This window comes from Netta rufina, assembly GCF_964035555.1.
Source record: "Netta rufina genome assembly, chromosome: 19".
Classification (NCBI taxonomy): domain Eukaryota; kingdom Metazoa; phylum Chordata; class Aves; order Anseriformes; family Anatidae; genus Netta; species Netta rufina.
Window position 1 is genome coordinate 10,006,329 of NC_140143.1, and position 21,392 is coordinate 10,027,720.

Sequence of the window (21,392 nt, forward strand, 5' to 3'; positions counted from 1 at the left end):
GAAATAAGTCTTCATTTTGTTTGGTAAATACCTTTTTTCCTGGAATCCCATTAACCTCCTCGGTGTTGTGTATGAGCTTCCTGGTTCTTATGGCCACTCTTAATTATTGCCGTAATTAATGGAGACGTTAATACTTTTCCTACTTGTTGACATTTCTGAGTGCAGTGTTGACTTTGGTCAGTTTAAACTCTAAGACAAACTCTTGAAGAATCAGCCCAAAAAGAGCTCCGAAGGCAGGAATATTTCTGACTGATGGCTTGTGTTGATGAGCTGTAGTCCCAGCTGCAAGTACGTAACTTGAAGATTCGCTCTCTGGTAGGAAATTGCAGCATGTCAGACTTCCCATATTTACTCAAAAATTCACTGAGACTCAGGTCTGGTTCTTTCTGGCAGCGTAAAGCGGAGTTTTCTACTCGGTTGCTTGTAGCAGACCTGCTGCTGCTGTGCTGAGGAAGTGCACGTGCATTAAAAAAGAAAAAATCTCCTGTAATCACTGTTGATAACTCAGCGTAATTAGCTTGATTCTTTGCTTGCTAACACTAATGTAAATCAGGAACGTTTCTCCTGAAGTTGGTGGAGTTACACTGATGTAAGTGAGAGGAAATCCATGTCCTCGGCTTAGGGCTGAGACCCGCATTAAGCATTTAGCCAGCCCTGGGTTTTAAGCCAGCAGTTTAAAATCTCCCCAAGGGTTTCAGTACAACTTTGGTTCCATTTAAAGATCAGCCTCTACTTAGCTGATTGGTCTGCTCCCTTGGGTGGTCATTTCAGACAGGTTTCATTGTATTTAAGTTAAAACAAATAAAACAAAAACTCCATAAATCTACAGTTCAAGAATAATCATTTTTAAGAGATCAGATGCTAGTTCCCTGCAGGGAAACATTCCAATATTTTGTTTAGAAAATACCTCATTTTAAAGGGGCTGCCCTGAGATCTTTCTGAATGATAAAAATGTTTCTTTTTTCAGTGGGAGGCTTTCCTCTTGTTTAAACAGGGCACAATTCAAAGCAGACACCACCAGAGCAGCCTTTTCAAGCATTTTTTATCCCGCTTGTATTCAACCTTTATTATTTGAAAACAAGTAAATGCATTCCAGCCCCACCACCACCCTCCTGGCTGCCTTTTTTTTTTTCACCCTGTTTTCTAGAAGCTGTCATTGACTGTATTTGGTAAACAAGAAATTAGAAAGGCAGCTTTATATTTTTGACATGTACAAGTACTTGTAAAAATGTAGTTGCCGTGTTTTGAGCAGCAAGGTTGTGTGTGTGTTTTTTTTTCTGGCATGGCCACGTCATGGAGAAGTGGGGGGAGAAACCTTGAGGCTAAAACATAGTTTAATGAGAATAAAACCCACATCAAAGGATGGACTAATGGAATGATATAATGCTTATTGTGTCACTTTCCCAAAGGGGATATGGATGACAGTACTTCTATTTCAATTATCTATTCACTGCCTGCATAGGATGCTGATTAAATGGTTCTAAGGTATTAGGGTCTTTTTGTAGAATTCACAGCAAAGTGGTGATACTGCACATTATCCTTAGATCAAAATGTGTATTAGCAGAAAATTACATAGCTCTAACTACATCTATATTTTGTTTCTTAAGGCACTAAAAAGGGCTGTTCTAAGAACTAACATTACATTCAGATTCATTTCAGTTGAAGCGGAGGCATCGCTCGCGCCTTCAGCAGACTCCTCCTGCCCCTCCGCAATTCTGCAGCCGCTCAATGGAGACATTCCTTTGTAGGCAGCTCTGTTTGGTGGATATAAATCCTGCGGAAACACTTGACCCCTCACGCCTTGCTGCTTTTCAGTTCAGCTGAGGGGCCTTTACCGCCAAATTATTTATCAGAATCCTTAATTGCACATGGGACAGTTGATAAATCAGCGTACATTGTGCATCGCCTCACGTTAGGAAACATCCCAGATGCTCATGTATAAACCAGGAGTCACGGTGCATTTGGCTAAATAGCTGCTCCATCTGCTCGTGGGGAACACTGCAGAGAAGTGATACGGGCTCCTAATGGAGTTGTCTTATCCTCTCATGTCAGCTCCTCGCCGGGGGGTAGAGCCCCGTTAGCTGGAGGCAGCCGAACCATTGTGTACTAATCCTTCAGTGTTGTGCCTGCTGTGGATGGGCCTTTTGGACGTTGGCTTTAGCCCTTGATTTTTATTCCTTTAACTGACTTGTGGTGAGTAGTTTTCTTTAAAGGTGATGTTAAAGAGAGTTTTTTCTCTTATGTTGCACAAGCAAGCCAAAATGTAGTTTCAAACCCAGGATCCTATCTCCAAGTCCCGCACAGTTTTCGCCTCGTGGCTGTCAAACATTTCAGGTTCATGTTTGTAAATTTTGGCTTAATGCAGTCAAAATCCCCCACTTTGTTCCCTGTATTAGTATTGAACCTTATCTGGTTTAACCACAACAGCGTCATTATTCACCGCGTGCCAAGTGTTGTAGGAAATGTCACTGCTCAACAAGTCCATTACGGAGCTGCCTCTGATTAGAAGCTGCTATGCCCTGAGATCTGTTTACAGAAAGTCATGTTAGAAGTGCATTTCTTTCTGTGAAGGACAGAGTTTATCATGTCTTATGCAAGTTATAATTGACATGCTATCAACTTGGCAAGGCAGATATAAGAAAGGTTTTTCTTATACTTTAATTAGCTTCGTGCTAACATGGGCGCTTGCTCTTTAGTCTTTCTGTCTAGAAAAGCAGCATTCCTGAGGTTAAGATGTCCAGGGAGCCTCTTTGATATGTTTTGTTTGATTTTTTCTGCTAGGGTCCTAGAATCACAGGAATATTATATTATAAATCATGCTGTGAAGGAGCGTGAGCCACAGTGACTCATATTGCTGCCGGCGTGTGACAATATTCTGTTATATTCGTGCACTTTGAGGGTATATGAGGATTTTTGTTTATTCTTCTGAATATTTGTAAAATATAACTCCAGATGCTAGCCGTAGTAGACAACACACCAAAATAATAAAGCAGGAATCCCAAAACACAACCGTCCTCATCCTCCTCTAGTCTGGGAAAGCAGCAGCTTTGCCATGGTGCCTGCTGCATGCCAGGCGTGGCAGCGCTCATCGCCGAGATGGTGTCTGTGGGCTGCCCTGCTCTTGGGTCAGTTGGCTTTTAGAGATGAGATTCTGGTTTTGATTCATTTTCCCAAAAGCATTACGTGTTCAATTTTGCTGTAGGAAAGAGGAGAAAGGAAGGATCCGAGGGTTTGGTTCTTGGCGGCCAGTCCTGGAACTGAGTCACGCTGCCCGTCCGTAATTCGTGCCCAGTGCCCCTGCATTCTTGGAGGGTCGGCTTGTGGTCCTTTTCCTGGGCTCCTGGCAAACAGCGATGGAAGCCCTGGTTGCAGTACTCTCACAGTGAGGTACCTGTGTCTTTTATGAGGGACCACAAAGGTATTTTGTGTTACTGTCGTTTACATTCTCGGTACCGTTGATCCTAGCAGAACTGAGAGCTGTTGATCCTAACTGGTATAGGTTAAAAGTGGGACGGTGACAACTTCAGCAGTTGTCAGTGACAACTTCTGGCAGTTGTCAGAGTATAACCATACCTAGGTTATAACTAGCAATGAAAGGGTAGCTTGGAAGGGTAAACAGGCTTTGTTTTTGAATGAAGGAATTACTGACTTAGAAGAAGTTCTCCATGGTAGCAGCGGCCACCAGGATGTGTAGTGCTCGTGTCTCAGGTGATACACGGCAAGTACTTTAGAGCATGCTGTAGTGTCTTAAAATGATCGATGAACATTGAATACGTGCTCACGGTGTTGGAGAGGGAACTGCAGACAGACAGGCAGGATCTCAGCTACCTTGCACTTGGACAGGCTCATCTGCTCAGGTGCTCTTCCAAATAATGGTGTCTACAGCCTGGGTCCTCGTTGTGCTGCAGACCGTTGCTTCTTCTCCTGCTGTCTCTGGATGCAGTGAATAACTTATTTCCATCACTTTCATTGTTCCCAGGAATGTACTTAGAGTCTGTGATCCTGTACTTCGCAATCAAGAATGGCTGGGCTAACTTTTCACATTTTTTTTTGAACACTAGTTTGATAAATCCTCTAAAACTTCAGTTTTCCCTGTCTTAACGAGATTGAGAACTGGCCTGAGACTTCTTTACTTGCTGCTTTCCGAGTGTTGGCTGAAGGCTCAGCAGAAGCATGTGTTAGGTTTAATCACTCTAAATCACAGAAAAATGTTTCTGGAGAGAACATATTATCCGTTCTGTTTGTCAGCTGGCCTCCGGTTCTTAAATGAAGAGAGAATTGAGATTTTGAAATAAAATGAATGGATCACTTAACTGCCATGTTGTAAGGTTAGGTTTGTTAGGTTAAAGAGGAGGATTTAGTTTAAATATTATGGGGCACATTTTTCAAATTTACTGTAGGTTTGTCTTGTAAGCACTTTAAAAAAATATTTACATTTTCATGACTGCGGGGAAGCTGTGAATATTATTAGTCACCCTTTCACTCCTACCTAACAAAGACATACAACAAGGAGCGCGCTAACGCTCGGCAGGGTTGCTCAGGGTTGTTATGATTAGCATTCTGGTGTGTATAGCGAATGTAATGGGAGCATAAACATTTTGTAAGTACGGGTCCTCTTCGTTTTTAATTTTTTTTTTTACCTCAAGTGAAATGATGGGCCCAGTTGAAGTTTCTGCTTAGTAACAACAGGCAGAATAAAAAGTTTTATTTCACTTTGACTGTTAGCAAACATTGAACATTAGCTAACATGGTGTTAACAAACTGCAAGTGTCCCCAGGTTTCCTAGGCTGTCTCATCCCAGGCTGTGTTTGCCTTGGTCCAAGTCCTCCTGCAGACACTTGAATCTGTGAGCAGCAAAAAGACAGATCCTGGCATCATTGGCATGGAGCTACGGTGGTAAAGTGAGAGCAGGATGTGCTTAGGAAAAAGCCCCATACCAGGCGTGGGACTCCAGTTTCTCTTTTTGCAATTGAGTTGAAATCTCTTTTACCTCATCTCAGCATAAATGTATCATCGTTGTGGAAACTTCCAGCAAAATCAATTGAGCCAATTTTGATTTATGCAAGTGTAAAAAAGAGAGATGTGTCCCTTTCAAGATGAAATGATTCTTTTAAATTAGCCCTGTTTGTTTATGATAGTTTTAAAGTCCCTGGCTCTGGCAAGGGAGACAGAACATCTGCAGCTCAGATTCTTGAGGAGCGAGGGAAGCTAATTGCCTCCAATTTGGTTAAAATACAGTGTCAATTACTCCTTTAAACAATAGCGATGCACAGCCCTGACAGGGAGGCTTGGGCTCCATGCATGGGTTGTTTCTTCATTGGGAGAGAAATGAATTGACACAGACACGGGATATTTTATCCTAGTTTGTATTTATTTACACTAAGTAGACTTCTGAACGAGTATATTGGATAGCAAAGCCAGAGTGTGGTCGGCAATTTAGTGCCAGAGCTCCAGAAAGCAGCTCCCTGACAGCATCCAGCCAGCTCTATGAGTTTACCCAGCACTGTGCCCTGTGGATGCCAAGTTCTTGCTTTGTTGCTTTCCTTGGGGATCCCTTCCTTAGGGATCGCTCAGGGTTGAATCCTGCCTGGTTGCCCTGCTCTCGGTCCTGATGCCCTCAGAACACCACCGCCTTGGTGCTGATGGGCCTGGCCTGACCCCAGGACAAAGGACATGTCCTAGTGCCTCCAGAAGGGGCAGCTCCTTTCGAAGGGATTTGCATTTTAAAGAGGTGCATTGGAAATTCAGGGCTGTAAACTTCATCAGGAGAGGCAGTGCTGTAGGGGGAGGCTGAGCTCCCCATCTCAGAGTGCCTAAATGCTGCCCACTAACCCAGCTCCTTGGGAGCACTCTGCAAGTTTCCTACCTCCCCTTGAGACATCATTCCTTGCCAGCTCAGATTTTGTGTTACAAAGCACTTTTAGAACTTTTCATATATATATTTTTCCCATTATTTTCCCGCATTTTATTGTTACATTTGGGGGAAAAGTACAGCCCAATTTCAGGTTATCAACATCTTTGTCAGAGTTATTACCAGAAACTGAATTACAAAAATCTGGTTACAAAAACAAATACAAAACCAACAAAAACAAATCAGCAGGCAGAGTTACAACAAGTCTGCTATGTTATCTTAAAATCTGGGGTAGTGCTATTCCCAGGTAAAGGGAATTTGATATCCAGTTCTTGTAGTGCTTGCAGAACCTGATTTGCCGTCGGAGCACATCCTCTGGGATGGGACACCAGGCCACAGTTTGCTCACAGCTCAGACCGGAGCCTGAACACCGGCAGAATGAAGATTCTGCTCTGTACCTGTGAAGACAACATTCAGTAATTCGTTAAGGAAACCACAAAAAAAAAAAAAGACTTACGAGGTTCCCACTTGTTTCTGCCTCCCGAAGGACATCTTGTCAGTCTTTGGTAATAAACGACAGACAAGCCCATATTCTGGTGCTTGGAGCTAATGGGGAAAAATTGACTTCCCAATTAAAAGTTTCGTATTTTAGTTTTAAAATCAATCATCCTCCAGCCCTTGTCATGAGCCATGGACTCTCTTGCATGACTGAGAGAATAAATGGATGTGTATTAACAGCTTTCTCTACACTTTTCTCTTAAGAAAGTTCCAGTTTAGCTCTGTGATAGATTTTGTTCAGTTTAATGTCATTTTGGTACTTTGCAAGATACCCTTAATCAGCAGACTTGGGGGCCTTTCATGATGTTCAGCCACAATGTACCTGGAGAAGATGATACCACGAGGGAGAGTTGCTTGTGTGCAGTAAAGCTGCCTGATGCCGAGTCGGATCTGTATGAAAGAAGAAAGGGGTCTGGCAACACATGCATTCCGCCAGGGCTAAAGCTATTTTTCCTTTTAGTTGGAAAGAAATACTATTCCTTGAAACTAATCAAATCTGTAATTGAAAGCTGTAGTTGAATATAAAAACATTTTGCTAGTCATGCTATAAGTGCTGTATGTAAAAACGATGTGCTGTCTCAAGGCTGTGCTGACTAGGGGCCATCCTGCATCCCCGTGTAACCACTTTGACTTAAAATCTCAGCCCAGAGTGTGAATGTTTTTTCTATTGCTGCAGCCCAGTCTATCTGGAGGGCTCTTCTGGGGTTTAATATCTTTTGCAAAAAATTAGAATCATTTTAGAAAAATCATCAGTGATGAAGCTACTGATCCAGACAATGTTGTTCCAGTTTCAGTTTCCATTAGCATTGTTGTTATTACTATATAACTTTTACAGCTGACAATGGTCATGAATATGGTTTTTATTACTAAATATATAAATATGCAGCCTGAAAGGATTTGTGTGGAAAGTTAAAATTCAATTTCACTGTTGGTAGATTGCCATCATTCAGTTGTCTGCCATGATTACTGATTGGGTTTGAATGATCTGTTCCTTACTTTGAGCTTAGAAGCTGTCGGAGTGTTTTTTTTAGCCTCCCATCAAAATCGTTTCAGGGAAGCTACCGTTGCTATTCAGGGCAAAATGTGCCTTTTACAGCTTTCTGGCTCATTTTTTGCTGTCAGCTGACTGCGGCACTTGTGCCAGAAGACAACCCCGCTGCTGGTTTCAGGCGTCTGTCCATCTGGGGAAGCAGAGCTGGGAATTATGCAAACACAGTCCAGATGTGTGCTGGAAGGAGATGGTCTTTCTTCCCCATTACCTAAGTCCTAGGAGCAGGAAGGCTTCATACAGTCATATGTTGTTGCAGTGTGTAACATCCTCAGCTCCTCGCTGTCCTTCCAAGCAGGATGGGATTGCCAGGGCAGCTGCCGGGCCCAATGGCCTTCCTCAGTTTTCCTGCTGGATCTCAAAGTTTCCAAGGAGGGCTCAGCAGTTTTTGGGTGCTGATCCTTTAAAAAGAAAAAGAAAATCCCCTGCTGGTGCTCCTCCAGCTGCGGGAGGTGGCCGAGCCATAGCTCAGTACCGCCTGACAGTCGTGGTGATCCAAGCTCAGCTCCCACCCCGGGACTGGCTTTTGGCAACTCTTGGTGTTGTCTGGCCAAAGGAGCCAAGAAGATGCCAAGACATGAGCAAAACTAAATCAGCAGCTGCGGAGGGTGATGGCTTGTACTGGAGATTTCTGTGGACATCCTCCGCTCATGAAACAAGCTTTCCTGGCTGCAGAAAGAATTGAAGAGAAGCAAATTCTGCTTTGGTTTGTGTCACCTCTCGTCGCTGCTGGAAAAATGCAAAAACCTCAGTCTGCAGCTCTTGTTTGAGCTTGGAATTGGCTTTGGAAGCCTTAATAACTTCTTGCTGACCTGGAAAAAGTTAGAAAGAGGGGGCTTCCTCTGGCAGCCTCGTTCAGGCGGGTAGTCGGGGGACTTTTTTAGTATCTACAGATTCCAGTAATAATAAGCAATTTATGATGATTATTCCCAAAATCTGATTTTAATTATGGCTTTGGAACAGTGTTCATGCACTGGACTCGTATCTCAGACCATGATGGCGAAATGGAGTTGCAGAGATGCAAATCACTCTTGTGTTCTTGTGCTGCCAAAGAACTGCAGAGCTCCCAGTAGTTTCAACCCATCTGCGTGCTAGGCTGGTGCAGGCTGTTCCTCTTGTTATTACAACAAATTGTTTTGACACTATATGCAGATGAAATTTACGTCCATAGTAGCAATATTGAGATCAGTCTGAGGCATCAGTCTCACCTTGATCATCTCATTTACCTGTCATGAGGGGAGATGCTGAAGCCAGTACTCAGGCAGCCCTGTTTCTGGGGGCAGCTGCAGCAAACAGGCGAGGGGAGAAGCACAGTGGTGTTGCTGAGGCTGCATCTTGGAGGAAATGGGAAGCCCATGCTGGGATGCAAAGGATGTGATCGCCTTCAGGAGGCAAAACGCGGCTGGGGGTGGCTGGGGAGCAGACGTGCTGCCCCTGCCCTTGCCCCACCAAAGCCCAGCCTTTGCCCCCACGCTTTGTTCTTCACCGTCCCCATCCCGTAGCTTTTAGTTCTGCACCCTGCATTTGGCAGAACGGATCCCTGGCCTTGTGGCTTAAGGAACTGTTGTCAGTAATAGTAAGATCTAATACAAAATACCAACCAGGAATTTAAATGTTTCAGTCCATTAAGGTACTCTGGGCATGCTGCAGCAGAAAAAAAGGGCGCTGTTGTTTTGTTGTTTGGGTGTTTTTTTTTTCAGTTTGCCTTTTTAGAAGTGGTGATGTTTCCATAAAAGGTTTTTGACAGACAGGGAGAAGAGAGAATTTGTTTTATTACCTTCTGTATTGGGCTTTGAATCTAATTTTCAAATATAAGCACTTACGCTTCACCTGAGAAATATGCAGGCAATCTTAAATGGACACTTAGATTCAAGCTTAAGCTTTTATGCAAATATGTTTTGCGTGCCCAATTTCCCATTAACACAAGGTCACAAATTAAGTTTCTTATGTATTTACATAACATCTGAACATGAATTGCATACAACTGCTGATTGCTTGAATGCACCTATTCAGAATTCATAGGGGCTTTGTGTCTCTATGTGTATATGAGTGTCAATATATTCACAGAGCTAGGTCAAAGTGTTAGATGCTGATACTGGAATTTTTCATATTTCTGAATGTTGATATGTTTTAAGGGGAAATTTTGTGTAGTTTCTAGATATCTTTTTCCAAATACAATTTGCTTTTAAACTCCTTATCACCTTTTTTATACTGTTGTTTTTTTCAGTTGTAGCTCTGTCTGTACTTTGATAGCGATCTTTACAAAATGCCAAGGATAGTGTAGAAGAGCATACATAGTAGTGAGGCTATTGATCTTTATAGACATTAAGCTTGCTAATGCTGCTGTGAAATAGGTAAAATACTACATTAATTTTATAGATGGGCAAATGCTTTAATTTGTTTTCCTGTTTCAATTTTTCCAAGTAACGCTGTGAGTCAATAGGTGCTATTACCCATGGCTCTGGAGCCTATTAAATAAATATGCTTCATGCACACATGTGCAAGATCATTATATATGTATAACCAGCTCATCTGTAAGTGGCACCTAGATTCAAAGATGCCGTAGCACATGAATTAAAGCAGGCTGCTGTGTCTCGAAGTCACCGTCAGCAGTACGATGAGTGAGGGTTCACGTGGGTCCCTCGGGGTGGTGTGTGTGAGGGGTTCCTCCTGCCTGCAGCAGCTTCAGGCTGTCCTTCAGCCATGCTCCCCTGCCCCTCCTCCTCCTCAAACTGTAGAGGAGTGAAATCTCATCAGATTTTCTTTGGATCTGTAAGGGTTTGATTGTTCACTGTTCAAGCTGAAGTTCTCTCCCGAGCTTTTAGCTGAATGTGCAAGTCTTTTAGAGGTTTCCTTGGGCAGACTTTGACATACGCATTCTCAATAAAGGAGAGGAGAGGGATGAGGCAGAACTACCAGTTTTTGGTTTTCCTGTAGGAGGTGTCCTATGTGGTGACATACTTGGGTATTTTAGCATTGAAATTTGAAGAGAACTCATTTGGCACTTGTAGTATTTTTCCAGAGCCTGATTTTAATCAGCCAAATAACTGAAACCAACTCCTCCCAGGAATCCATCATAAAACCCAGTTTCTTACTCAATATGTTTGCTTTCTCAGCTAACTCCTTGGCCAATTTTCCAATGGAAGATTGCCCTTTTTTTTTCCCATGGGAGTGATTCCCTCAGCATAAGTGAACGCCCAAGTGAAATGAGGCTTATGCACCAGCGTCTGTCATCAGCCTGCACTTACTGTATGGATGGTTTTGGGATGAAGGAAACCAGCAGAGACCCCGCAGCCACTTTTGACCACCATGTGAGAATTCCCTGGTGCCGGGCTCCCCGCTACCTGTGCTCCTGCAATGTGCACTGGCGTGATGGCACAAAGCTGTAGTGGGGGGCACGCTGTGGACTGTAGGCAGTGGGCAGATGTGGTGACAGCTCAGCATCACGGCCTTTTTCCTGCTCCTGATCTCCTGTGAGGCACAGGCACAGAAGGGAGCATGCCTCAAATCGATGAGCACCACACAACATCCATGAGACTTCACAGAACTTAGGTAGGCATGGAGGTACATCACGGTCCCTAAGAGACCATAAGCTATTAGAAATCAGAATACCCTGACACTGCTGAGATTGAAACCTGGGATAAGTCTTTCCAGCTTAAAATCCTCCAAGTCACTGAAGCAGTAAAAACTGCACCAGTAACTTAAAACTCTGTAGCTCTTCCTCAAATACTGTCTCTTTCCCAATGAGGAGTTGCTTATACTTCTCCTAGACCTTATAAAGATGACATATTTCTGGGGGAGTGAGTTGAATTATCCCCTGCCTCATGTCTCACCAAGAAAGCAGGTCCTAATTTCTGAGTGCAGTGTCTTTGTAATGTGAAAGAGTTTTATGGGGCAGAAATAACAAAGCGGACTCATCAGCTCACAGTCGGAGTTTCAGACCTCAGCTGGAGTTTCTGATGCAGGCCCTTGTCAGTCACACAACTACTCTTCTAGAAGAATTTTACAGTTCCTTGTTTTTGAAGGAAACACTGGAGAGAGGTAGAAAATGGGATACTTTCTAGATGTCTAAGGGTAAAACAGTTTGACTGCTTGTGAAGAACAGCCATTGCTGACATAATGCCCTCCCCTGAGATCTGTGGGACTGTGTACAGACACATACAGACACGATCAAACCGCCTTCAGGAGCTTCCTTTTAAAGAAGCAAAAATTAAGAAACCAAGAAACAAAAATGCGTTTTTATCCACCAGGAACAGAACACCTTTTCTGGAGGTCTCAATCACGTAACTTCACCTTTCCCTTTCTATAAAGATGCATTTTGTAGCGGGGTTTTTCTGATCCATTGGTCAGCTCTGACAGCAGTGGTGCCAGGGCTGGCCCTGCAGGAAAGGCCGCGGTGACTGGATCCGCCATGGAGGGCCTGGCCTCCTCCTTCCCTCTCCCAAGGAGAGCTGAAGTGCTGGTGTCTGCTGCTTCATCAGTGGCTCGTGGTGCCTGGTGCCCCTTTGATTCAGAGAGATGCAGAGGGGTCTTCACTCAATTAGTGAGAAAAGTTCTTGCTGCCTTAGGTCACGCCGTGTCCTCACTGAGGGCTGTGTGCCCCATGGGAGCGGACATGGGCACTCGGCCTCGCAGCGTCGGGCTGGTCTTTTGTCGCCTCTGGAGCACATACTGTGCCAGCCTGGTGTTCATCTGTGTGTCTGATAGTATTTTAGTCAGGAATCAGTCAAGACAGATTTGTTTAACCAAACCCAGTCAGGCTTTCGCTGTAGAGGGGCAACACCTGGAAAGTACAGCACTGGTAGGCAGCGCTGAGGCAGCTTACTGTGCAGGATGCGTTTTGCTGCCTTTCCCGAAAAGAGCACCACTAGCTGCAAACCCAAAGGGCACAGTTCTGTCTGAATCCTTTCACAGGACCCTCATGGAAACGTTCTCGCATTGGGAACATGGCTTTGTCATTGGGTGGCACAGCGGGGCCCGGCCTGGATCCGCGCTGCCTTCGTAACCCCAAAGCTGCCCACGGAGTGTGAATGTGCTCTGTAACCTGAAATCCAGCGATGGATTTGAAAAGCTGGATAAAATGTTGGGATGTGTCGACTCAGGCAATTTAATTTAAATTGAAGGCAGATCTTTGGTGTGAGATATGCTCGTTTTAGTCCTTGTGGTTGTTTAGTATTTCCATGCAGTATTGGTCTGATGAAGGTTTTAAAAATAAAAATGGGAATGGGAGGATTTTTTTGCTGATAAAACTCACATAAAATCCATCCCCACCAGCAAATTTTCCTTACAAGGGTTGGAGCAGTGCTTGCAACACGTATTTAAGGTTAAGGATTCAGCCAGAGGGTAGGGTAATGGTAGAATACAAAGGCTGCATAGTCTGAAATTAGACAAAACGTGTAAAGCTGAAGTTTACGCAGAGACATTGCTGCAAGCACATGTGTTTTTTGCTGTTATATGTAGGACTAAAAGTGTGTATTTAGCTGCATGGGTTATTTAATGCAACACAGTTAATGGCATTTTCCTCAGGTCTCTCACACCACATTATTCCTCTTAGTGGCATTTGGTTCTCTTCCCGTTTCACCAAATGTCCTTGAACAAGCACAGGTGAAGAGATTTCCACAGCAGCAACATGTTGATCGGGGTAAGGGAACACAAATAAGGCTTCCTTCGGGTTACATCACGGTGCTTGCTGCCCGTGAAGTGTGGGTTTGGTAGCTGAACAAAAAATCCTTGTTCATCATATTTGGGTGTTTATTGTGGAACTTATTAGCAGAAGTTTACACAGCTTCAGCCACTTTCTTACAGATTTTAACAGGAATTTCCAGCCTTCCCTCGGCTCTTAGCTCTTTTGCAGTAGAAATCAGCAGAAGTGATTAGCATCTTTATTGTTTGGTTCTTTCAGGCAAACCTAAAATATCTTCAGTTAATTTCAGTTACACTTAGAAGATGAGTTTTAATTTTGGTTTTGTTACCGGAATTGCTTTGGTGTGCTACCCTTGCTTAGCAGAGCGTGCAAGCTAAATGGGGACATGGAGAATTCAGCCGCTTTTTGAAAAGCCAAAAAATACTTTATTTCTGTTAGCATAATTTCAAAGTGATTGAATGTACTATTTTCCTCTTAAATGCTTCCTAATTTTATGTCTAACCCTGTTGTATTTCTTCCAAAAGATCCCTTGGAAAATTGCAATCAGTTAAAAATCTGGCAGGCTGCAACCATGCTCGTTCACTCTGAACACAGAGTGCCTTTTCCAGAGGTCAAAACGTACTACTATTAGGATAAAAGAAAATGACCTGCTGGAAGCACAAATTCTACGGGGGGCCTGTTGGCCTGCATAGCTTAAATTTGGTCACGAGGATAAAATCATTGCAAACCTGTGGCAAAATTGCCTTGACTGTTTAGAAAGGCTTGCCTTGGGATGGGGGGGAGATGTGAAAATTGGAGTTGGAAGAGTAATAAAAATCCCTAAAAACAACCCAAATCTGATCTTAGCTTTCTGGAGGAGTGGGAGGAAGGGTGAGGGGAGGGGTGCACTAGTAACTCTTTAAGACAAGCTCCTGTGCTAAGCGTGTGCCCCGGCTCTCCTCCCGCAGCCCTCTGCTCGCTGTGTGCTTCGCCGCCTCCTGCGGGGTGCCGGGGATTGCCCTGCTGACGCTGGGAGTCAACCCTCTCACCGGCGCCCTGGGAGCCTTCAACATCTTCCTGTACACGTGCTGCTACACACCCATGAAGAGGATGAGCATTGCCAACACGTGGGTGGGAGCTGTCGTCGGTGCCATTCCCCCCGTCATGGGCTGGACTGCAGCTACTGGTAGTCTTGATGCTGGTAAGTGCAAAATCCACGTTCGTGTCGGGGGGAAGCCGCTGTCAGTATTGTCTTTGGGATACCTAAACGTACCTACTTGAAAGGCAGTAAGTAATGATTTTTCTTAAGCACCATTCTTGATGCTTGTTGACCTGACTCTGCTGCAAAAGTAGATCTGTTCCGCTGTTTGTGGTGGAATATAAACCCGTGCAGCACAGTACCAGGAGGACTGAAGAAGCAGGCATGATGGCATCATTCTCCTTATGGGGGCATTTCAGGGGTAAGCAGGAGCTGATAAAAGAATCTCTCCTATAAAATGTGCATTTAGGTCACATTGAAAAGAAAATCTAGAAGGAAAGTAGAGTATTAGCAAATGGGGTTTGCATGGAAGAAAACATGTAATTTTGGGATTAAAACCATACCCACTTAGATCTGACTTACAAGTCAGGAGCTTTCAGCAGGAAAATTCCCAGATGTGTTTACTACTGTCTTTCCCCAGGCCAGAAAATATCCTAGGAAGACTAATTTATTGGTGTATTTTTTAATTGCCCACTTTTAGACTCTTAAGTTATAAATGTTCCTTTCCCCCCTCCTTGAAAAGCAAACAAAAAATTCTATTTTAGTAACTGTGAACCATTTTTACATCCCTCATAAAACACTGATCTCTTCAGCAGCTAAACTCTGACACAATTAGGGCTTGTTTTTCCTGCCAGCCAGAAACTAAAGAATCAAAGTGGTTATAGTTATATTCTGCATAGTTGTATTCTGAAGAAACGCATGAAGTTCAATTAGCAGGTCTGTTAAGAATTTTTTAGCACACACTCATCCCACAGTGTGGCATATTTAAGGTTTGAATAATACTTTCAACAAGAAGGCTTTTAACCAGAAATTATCAGAATCTGTGCAAGATCCATAGCACACCATTCTTCATTTATGCTTCATGCTTGCTATAAACGTCAGGCTGTGCTGGCTGTGTGTACACATGTTCCGATACAGATCTAATCCAGAGCTAGGATGAAGGGGTTGTTTGTTTTGATAGTTGTGCGTACTACTTCTGTACAAACATTTATGTCTCTGAAAATCGTCTTTTTTTTTTTATATATTTAGACATATAAATGATATGTATGTGCATGTGTAGTGTCTCACGTTAAGGAGTGCATAACAGACATCATTAGAAGCTCTGTATTTCTCAAAAGAGAATGAATTAAAAGCAAAATGAATGCATATTTTTAAGAACTATATCATTCTGACTGCTGTGGTGTAGACCCTGGATCTGAGGATGTTTAGGAATTCCTGTGTTGGTTTTGGCATCTCATTGCAGAGCTGATCCTGTAAGATGTCTCTCTTGTGCCCATGCTTCCCCTGCAAAGTCCAGCCAGGAGCGAGGAGCTGCGGCTTCCCGGGAGGCATTGCTGTAGAGCTAAACCACTGCTGTTAGAGCCCACTGCGTTAAAGGGAACTGGCAGTGGTGTTTGCTATCTTTAATTGTCTTTTATCATCATGTTATAACTTGCTTTTCAAGACCTATTTCTCAAAGAGCTACTTTGTACCTGTGCAGCAATCAGCAGAGAGCACCATCCGTGTCCCATACAAGCTTTTCCTATCTGTTGGCAACTAACGGTGTGCACGTGCTGTGCTGCGGAGGGGATAATCTCTGGCACTGCTGCAGTCTGTGGAAGATGACAACTTTTAAATCACCCAAGAAGATTTTGCCAGAACACAATGATCTGTGCTGGTGTGTAACCTGCTGTTGTACTGGTTGTTCTGGTTAGCTAAAACTTTCTGCAGTCATCTCTGTCCATGTCAGCAGGGCCAAACAGCTTGGTTAATGAAAGAAATGCTATTGGGCTGATACCCCAGTGGTCTTGTAATGAAGCGTATTTGAGGAGACACTTGAAAATGGTGGCCTGAATGTAGTATTTTAATGCATTTTGGTAATAATAATAATAATAATTAGAAAAGTAGTAAAAAAAAAAAAAAAAGCTGCATTGTTAAGTACAGTTTTCAGTCTTTTGCATTCTGCTACTACAAAATAAAAGAGCTCAGCACCTGGAAGACTCCATCCCACCTGGAGCACAAATGTGCATCCTCATGCACACACTTGTGACGTGCAGACCTGCATCCCTTCTCTAACCAGCCTACCCACAGTTGTTGAGCTCATTAATAATGTGTAATTAGCTTGGAGACTTAACCTAGTTTTAAGCAGAGGTGTGAAAATGCATTTGCACCTCGTTTAAAAAGAAAAAAAAAATGAAGGAAAGAAAGAAAGAAAAAAAAAGATTGATTATTCCACTGAATAAGGAAGAGGAATGTGAAGGAAGGGAGTTAGAAAGCTAATGAGAAGGAAGGTGCTCCCGGCTTAACTGGCCTTTTTTGAGTTTACATTTCATTATGGATTTTCTCTCCTTGTAATCTTCTCACAGCAGCCACATTGTTGTACATGTTGCTGGTTGTAGAGGAAACAGTATTTAAGTGTAGACCTTTCATTACTGTTTGAGGGGATAGCCAAGTGTTACACCACACCAGTTCGTGCCCTAGCACAGCCCCTCCTGCACCCTTCTCGATGTCCAGGGCTCGGTGGCAGCGCTGCGAGGTGATCTTGCCATCTGAGCTGAAGGCGATTCCTAGTTTCTGATTCCAGAGATAATAAGAAAATGTCTCAGATTTGAGCAGCCTGGCTTTCATTTGTCCTCATTTTATTTGTAACTCTCTTATTTCAAAGGTAATTCCTCGACAGATTCTTGCAGAAGAAACAAATACTGCATTTTTGCAGATAAAAATCTGAGACCTTCTATCTCCAGTGATGCAAATAAGTACTTATATTTCTTACCCTACGTATCTGCTGCAGATCTGGTGATTCCCAGTGATGCTTGCTTCCTTTTCTGTCCCTGATAGGTCTTTAATTATATGCTCTTAAGCCTGATTGAGCATCCTGCCCCCAACCCTGGATTTTGTGCCAATGCAATTTAGGGAAAACCTCACATTTCAAAAGAGAAAGATAAGGTTATCTCTGGGAAGATGTGGAATTCTTTGTTGTGGGTTTGGGGCTTTTCTGTGTGTGTTTTTTTTTAATGGCAGCTGTTTGAAACTGATGAAAGATTGGGAATGTTAACATTTCCTCGCTGGGTGATCCGAGTGCAGGTGAGATGGTCAAAGGTGCGTGATAAATGTAATTTATCACATAGATATCACTACCACATATCTGGTGTATTTATGCAGAACTTAACTGCCAGCCTGTGATTTGCAGCAGTATGTTTGCTTCCTTGAAAGCAGACTTCATTGCTCCTTTGTGGTACTATTTATTTATGAAGATATTTGTTTTTCTAGTAAATCTAGACTCCATCAAATCATTTCTACTGATTTTTTGAAGGAAGGACTAGCAGGAAAATAATGAAACACACTTAAAGCCCTAAGTGATCGCATAAAGACAGGAGGAAGAGGCAAAGCTCAGCAGAGCCCTGCCACGTGCAAGGTCCGGGTTCTGCAGTGCTCCTGTGGGTGCCGTGCTGCTGTTGAGCCCGTGCGATGCCATCGTGCAGATGTCTGGAGGAAGTACCAGAGCTATTTATCTTGGCATGCGAGGGGCATACGTATGCGTGCTTTAAATTACCCTTGTGTTGCTGTTCTGCCTCCCCAGCCTAACGCTGCTGCTTGCTTGTTAACAGTGTTTGTTGCCCATCTTAACTTGTTATTTTTAGTTAGCAGACGAATAAATCTGCGGTGAGCATTTCCGAGCGCCACAGCCCGTGTTTGCTTCTACACATTTCGCACTTCTTCCTCTCCCCTCCCTGCGCTCCTACACAGGCGGCTCGATCCCAGCCTGCGGTGTCGCTGCCTCGGAGCGGAGCAGTTCAGCGCCACGGCGTTGGTGTGAACCACCCAGTTGGATGGAAGTGACAGGCAGGGGTCCTCAACATAATGTGCTTATCAGTTAAGGGGATTTATTCTGAGTAGGTGGCAGTGGCACAGCAGATAACGGCCCTGACACAACAGCAGACATTACAGACCCACGGTGGCCTGGAGCCATAGGTATTACTGCACCAAAGAGTGTTTATCTCAAGAGACTATTTAGTTTATCTCAGATGCTCCACTTCTGGTCTCGTTTTCCTGAAAGACATCTTGTACTGATTTTCATTCATTTTCAGAAATTTAAATAATTCCTGGGGGCTATGGAATTTATAGACTGCGTATCAATTGTAATCATTTGGAGGCTGATTTTTAAATTGCCTTTACTTTGTAATTCAAATTATGTTGTATGGTAGGCATTAATTATGTCAGCCAACATCTATTTACAAATGGGGATTTAATAACGGGCAGTTCTTATCAGCTAGTGACATTTGGCAGATGGATAGTTTCAGGAACAAAAAAAAGAAAACAGGGCACGGGGGGGGGGGGCTGTGGCCCAACCTGTCAGTGCCTGAGGTCTCCGATACCTTCCCTGATGTAGCATTTGGCTGCCAGGAGGAGGGAGAGCAAAGCAACAGCTTAATTGCTTGCAAAATAAGCGTGGACATCTCAGTGTCCCAGCCTTTCTAGCTGAGCACTGAGCTTTCCGAGCCCCTCAAGGTGGGAGCTGCCCTGCGGGAGGGGGCTTCAGCCACGAGCTCCCTCCAGCAACATCAGCTGTGCAGGGTTTCACTTCACAGACGAAAGACAACGAGATCTGTGGTCTGTTACAAAGGGAGCAGGGATGTTCATGTTATCGACATCTGAGAATTGGAAGCTGGGGGCCAGGAGTGTGCTTTGTGTGGGTAGGAACTGTAAAAAACAGGGTGGAGGGATAGGACTAGTAAGCAGCTGGTCTGAATTTAGGACAAAACCTGGTGAGCTTTTTTTATTCTTTCCATCTTCAAAAGAGACAAGCAGCAGCTCCAGCAGCGGGGCACCTGGAGGGACTGTCCCCAGGAATTCAGAGGCTGCACCCCAGTACCCACATCCCTGCCCTGTGCAGTGGCGCACAGCACTCCCAGGAGGTGCTCAGGATGGTGCACAGCACCCTCAGGAGAAGGCACCAGCCAGGGGCTACAGGAGGGGCTCCCACTTTGGAGCCTGGAAGAGGCTGTCGATGGGGAGCCCCCGCGTGGCTCTACAGTTTTGCCGTCCTCTGCTGAACCCGGTCCTTCGGCAAACTTTGGCAAATGCTTCCTGGACGTATTTGCACAAACGAATGCTCTGGTAATTCCATCGTAACCACCAGGCTTGCATTTTTTGTGGTGTATGTTGCTGGGGTAGCTGAGACGAGTTATGTAGGGCATTGTTTTACGCAACCGTGGCTGTACAATGAAAGGTGTTTCCCTGTGGGGCTGTCAGCAGCAATAACCGGTTGTGTGTTGCACAAAACTGTGCGTGCCTGCGTGTCTCTGTATGTGATATCTTCACCTGTATGCAGTATCTGCACACGGCAGCTGTCTTTCTCCCCATGGCGAGCACACCTGAGGACATCTGGCTTCCTTCTGCTAAAACCAGCGGCCAGCAACGTTCCCTGGAGGTGAGAAACCCCACTGCCAACTTCATTTCCTACTCGTGGTGGACACCGAGGGTGCTCCTCTTCTTCTGCCAACAGAGCGCGCACACCCCAGCACCCCTCCCCTTTACCTGCTCCCGCAGAGAAATCTCCTGCAGCCCTGAGACGGTCCTGCTCCGCAAGCCTTTTGTGCCACCCCTCAAAAGAGCCACCTATAGAAACCCATGACCATGAAGCTTTGTAGCTTTGCCACGCTCTCCCCCGCACAGCCTTGAGGCTCACAAAGACAGCCGAGCGCCGCAGCCCACCCCATTGTCCACGGCGAGGGACCTTGTGCGAGGCTTTGGAAGCGACACCTTTCCTTTTTTTTTTCCTCAAGGCTGCTTAGCCACTCGCGTGTCATCTGGCGCAAGCAATAGCATGTGCTTTTGTTTCCCCGTGGAGGCAGAAGTGCCGGTTGTTGTCTTGCTCTGCTGCTAATGTAGGAAACGCCGCAGTGGTAAAGTACGGGGGAATTTGTCTCGGTTTGGTTAAGGTTTGTGAGCAGATAATTCCTAAATGCCTTTGTGGCTGAGAATGCTTCGTAATCACGAATTAAGATGTAAATTTTGTAGAGCTAATCCCATTTCTGCTCCTGAAGACAATGGTAAAAATTAAATAGTAGGTAAAATGTTTCCTCGGGGAGATTTTATCAGGGCAGTATCTTGAACACGTGTAATCTGAGGCCAATTGATTTACCCTAATAGTTATTTTCCATCACTGAAACAAGCTGAAGGAAAGATCCCAATTAGTGCGTGCCCCGACTGCTGCACAAACAGGAGACGCTGCCGGCAGCTTTGTGAAGCAGTTCCTACAGGACAGCGGTGCTATGGGTGCCAAGTGTTTGTCCCAGCTCCTCCAGATAACCCTGGGGATATTTGGTGTGTCACTGTACCTGCAGTGGGCAGCACACTTGCGATGAGATTTCACAATCTTCCTTTACACCTGTAATTGCTGCGTAGTTAGAAATCTCCAGGGAATCTCCTGGGTTAGACCTGTTGTGAACACACTCGGAAGCCAGAAAACAAAAGCTTTAAAAGCTTTGGGGGTGTACCGAGTACATTTCCTGCCGGTGTGACAGCCTGTAAAGAGCCCGCAGAACCATGGTGAAACCTTTTGGACCGGTTATGTCAGATTTCTTGTAGAAAAGGTGAAAAATGCAGTTGGAGACAGCATGGTTGCTCCAAGCAGGTGGATACAGCTGGAGCAGTTCAAAGCTCGGAGCTCTAATCTACCTTGTCTGGCTTAAAGAGGAGCAATTTGTTCAACATCTCTTAGCTGAGGAGAGCCAGTTGTGTGCTATCAAGTAAAACGGTGTGTGGTTGTTTCCTGACTACAGTCCATTAAGAGGCGAAGCTTAGGCTACCAAAGCCTTCCCCTCCTGACAGGAGCCAACCTCAGAGCAGTTTCCTAGAGACAAAAGGCCGGTGCTTCCCTCTAATAAGGCGGGGAGCTACCGAGGTCTGGAAATAATTTGAAAATTCCTTCGCATTATTCAAGGCAGAAGAATTACTAAAATTGTGCTTTAAGCAAAACAGCATTCTTAGGTTGCCAAGGCAGTAAACACCAGCTTTGGGAAATGCAATAAGATTTCAACATCTGTTTTGGAGCTGATATTTTAACCATTCT

General features: G+C 44.4%; 1 protein-coding gene across 1 annotated transcript in view; it reads left to right on the forward strand.

Annotated features, from left to right (window-relative positions):
* COX10 (cytochrome c oxidase assembly factor heme A:farnesyltransferase COX10) overlaps positions 1–21,392 on the forward strand; it is a 101,353-nt gene that overhangs the window by 72,600 nt on the left and 7,361 nt on the right. The window contains exon 6 of the mRNA XM_084298554.1: positions 14,049–14,281. Within this exon, the coding sequence (XP_084154680.1) occupies positions 14,049–14,281 (233 nt within the window). The remainder of the gene's footprint in view (positions 1–14,048; positions 14,282–21,392) is intronic.